Source organism: Aplysia californica, unplaced genomic scaffold (genome assembly GCF_000002075.1).
Source record: "Aplysia californica isolate F4 #8 unplaced genomic scaffold, AplCal3.0 scaffold00036, whole genome shotgun sequence".
NCBI lineage: Eukaryota > Metazoa > Mollusca > Gastropoda > Aplysiida > Aplysiidae > Aplysia > Aplysia californica.
Genome location: NW_004797306.1, coordinates 439,200 through 441,843, shown reverse-complemented (window position 1 = coordinate 441,843; position 2,644 = coordinate 439,200). Strand labels below are relative to the sequence as shown.

The 2,644-nt window shown below is 40.7% G+C and overlaps 1 protein-coding gene across 1 annotated transcript in view; it reads left to right on the top strand.

The window, feature by feature from the left end:
* LOC106014213 (GTP-binding protein RAD) overlaps nucleotides 1-2,371 on the top strand; it is a gene marked incomplete in the record, with an annotated part of 13,196 nt that extends 10,825 nt beyond the window's left edge. Inside the window, 1 exon segment of the mRNA XM_013091440.2 lies at nucleotides 672-2,371. Within this exon segment, the coding sequence (XP_012946894.1) occupies nucleotides 672-967 (296 nt within the window).
* Between the last annotated feature and the right edge of the window lie 273 nt (nucleotides 2,372-2,644).

The window sequence follows — 2,644 nt, the reverse complement described above, 5'->3', positions numbered from 1 at the left end:
GGGCGGGCGGGGTCGAGAGAGTAGGATGAGATTACATATATAGAAACAGAAACTAAATTACGAAAGTAATACGCGCAACTTGAAATCACTTTTCTTCGTGAGCTGTTATCTGATTCCTTTGTTCGAATTGAAGGCCGCCGTGCTCTATATCATTGTTATGGTAAGCGGAATCATTTATTGCTATCTTAAAAATAGAGAAGACATAATGATATATTATATGTATTGATTGAAAGAAGGCGGTTGAGTTGGAATGCCTTGTGGGCGAGTGCGCGCGCGAGTGTGTGTGTATGTGTTGGTGTGAGTGAGTGTGAGAGGTCGAATCAGCGCCCGTAGTCAGCTCGTCAGTGAGTCAGTGAGTGAGTAAGCGAAAAGGGAGAGATAAGCGCGAAATTTGAGCTTGTGCTCACGCCAGGGGGACGCGATTGAGAAAGGAAGATGAAGACCGAGACGTGTAGAGATACACACAGAGACACACAGATAGAGAGATAATTAAAGCAAGACAAGGTGTTCAAGAGCAAGCAAAGTAATCACTAGCAGAATATGAAAACAATTAATTCGAAGCTGCGGACAAAATAAGTTCATAGCTCGTTATTATTCTGCCTGCTCTGCGTTTGCTTGTATCCAGAATTGGCTCACTAATAAGTATGTTCTGTTTTTTTCTTCTTTTCCAGAAGCCATGCAGTTCGCTCACAGCAACGACTGCCATTTCATCGAAACTTCCACCGCTCTCAACGTAAACCTTGACGAGCTGTTAGTCGGCATCCTGTGCAAGATCAAATATCAGCTGACCCCAGTCCACGAGCGAGAGGTGGAGAAGAACATGTCCAGACTGAAGCCTTCCAACTCCGACAGACGTCCACGCTCGCCCAGCAGGGCACTCTCAGTCATCGGGAATTTCCTCAAACACGCTTGCAGACGAGACAGCAGAAGAGGACGTGACCTCACAGCAGTTCCGCAGATGGTGTGAAAGTACCCGTATGAAGATGAATGAGTTGGACGTTGAACAAATTTACGAGAAACGCCTGTATATAGTATTATTTTGTGATGGCGAGAGAGAGAGAGAGAGAGAGAGAGAGAGAGAGAGAGAGAGAGAGCATTGATAAACAAAATATTGCACGTTTTCCGACTATTTATATAGTGTTCCTTTGACTTTGAGTCCACAACAATAGCATCCTTCTTACTGTTTCTTCCTCTTTTCTTTCGTCACCAGAAGGAACAAATAATCCTATCCGTATCAAACTGTTTACCTCAAAGCCATTATATTACAATTATGGTTTAATTATTCTGCACCATTCACAAATGTCTCCAAATTGTTTATATGATTAGCCCCCATGCCAAATTAGAGGTCTTTTGTGTTAGAGGAAGAACTGTTTCCTTGTATTATTTTCTGCTTACACCTCGTGTTGAGAGCAGTGTAGTCTTCGCATCAGAAGCAGCTGGTACAAAACTGTAGTATGTTGTCAATGTCTTTAGTTTAGTAGAGACTAGTTCCCTTTAGGGAATAGAGCTCTTCTGCAACTAGTACTAGTACATCTTGTGTTAGAACTATAGAATGATTGTATTCTCTGTATTGGTACCCTTAGAACTATAAGACTCTATGTAGTAGAATTAGGTCTTTATGTAGCGAAAAAATATTGCTTCGGGTTTAAATGTATGTCCGGTGCTAAAAGTGGTATCTATCTTAGGGTGAATTTGATCAGTCTTTTTTTTTTAATTCTTTTTTTTTTAATTCTATTTTATTTTAGCGTGGACAATTACTGAAAAGTATCACGTCAGAGAAAACCTGGTTATTTTTAATGCAACCCATTGTATGCGTGAGTGTGGATGATGAGGTATTCCATTGAATCTTTGTGGACATATTGCTCCAAACGATGTAAATACATGTACATTTTTACTTAACTGAAAATATTTTGATAACTGCATTGATTTGCATGTACAATGCATTTTGCCGTCCATGGTGCTGAGTAAAAGAAAAGATGTGATGATTAGTGAGGGAAAGAGACAAAACAAGGTTGCGAAAGGGACTGCCTGGCGAACAAATGGAGAGACAGTATGAAAAATATAGCACGCGGAATGGAATGTTCATGTAATATGTTCACGTGCCTTTAATATGTAAGCATCCTATAGCCTCATTCCCATGTCTTCTCAACTGGAGGTTTCGATAAAGTCTGGGAGGAGAAGTGGCAGTTTTGTTTGTTTGCTTTTTCTTGGGGAGGGGGGGGTAGGGGGGATGTCCTAGATCACCCCTTATAAATTAGATGGCATCCACCATTATGAACAGACATGTAATGCAAAGAATACAGACCACGTGTATTAGCTTTATTATGTCCCAATTTATATGCTCAATATAAAATAATTATGATAATAGCAATACAATAATTCTTCAATCAGTGATACGCCGGATTCTCCAAAAAGTGAACAACTTCTTAATTATTTCTGATTGATTTTGAACGTTGCGCGGACAGCGGCAAGAGGGGTGTATTCTTTTCGATTTTAGAACTTCCAATGGATCTTTAACGTGCGAAACTTCCACACTGGTCCTCCGAAATGTTCGTCCTTATCCGAAAAGAACAGCAGATGCTTGATCCTTATCAGGTTCCAAGTTAACAGGTGAACCCCGTTCCTCTTGAGCTGCTTGTCCCCC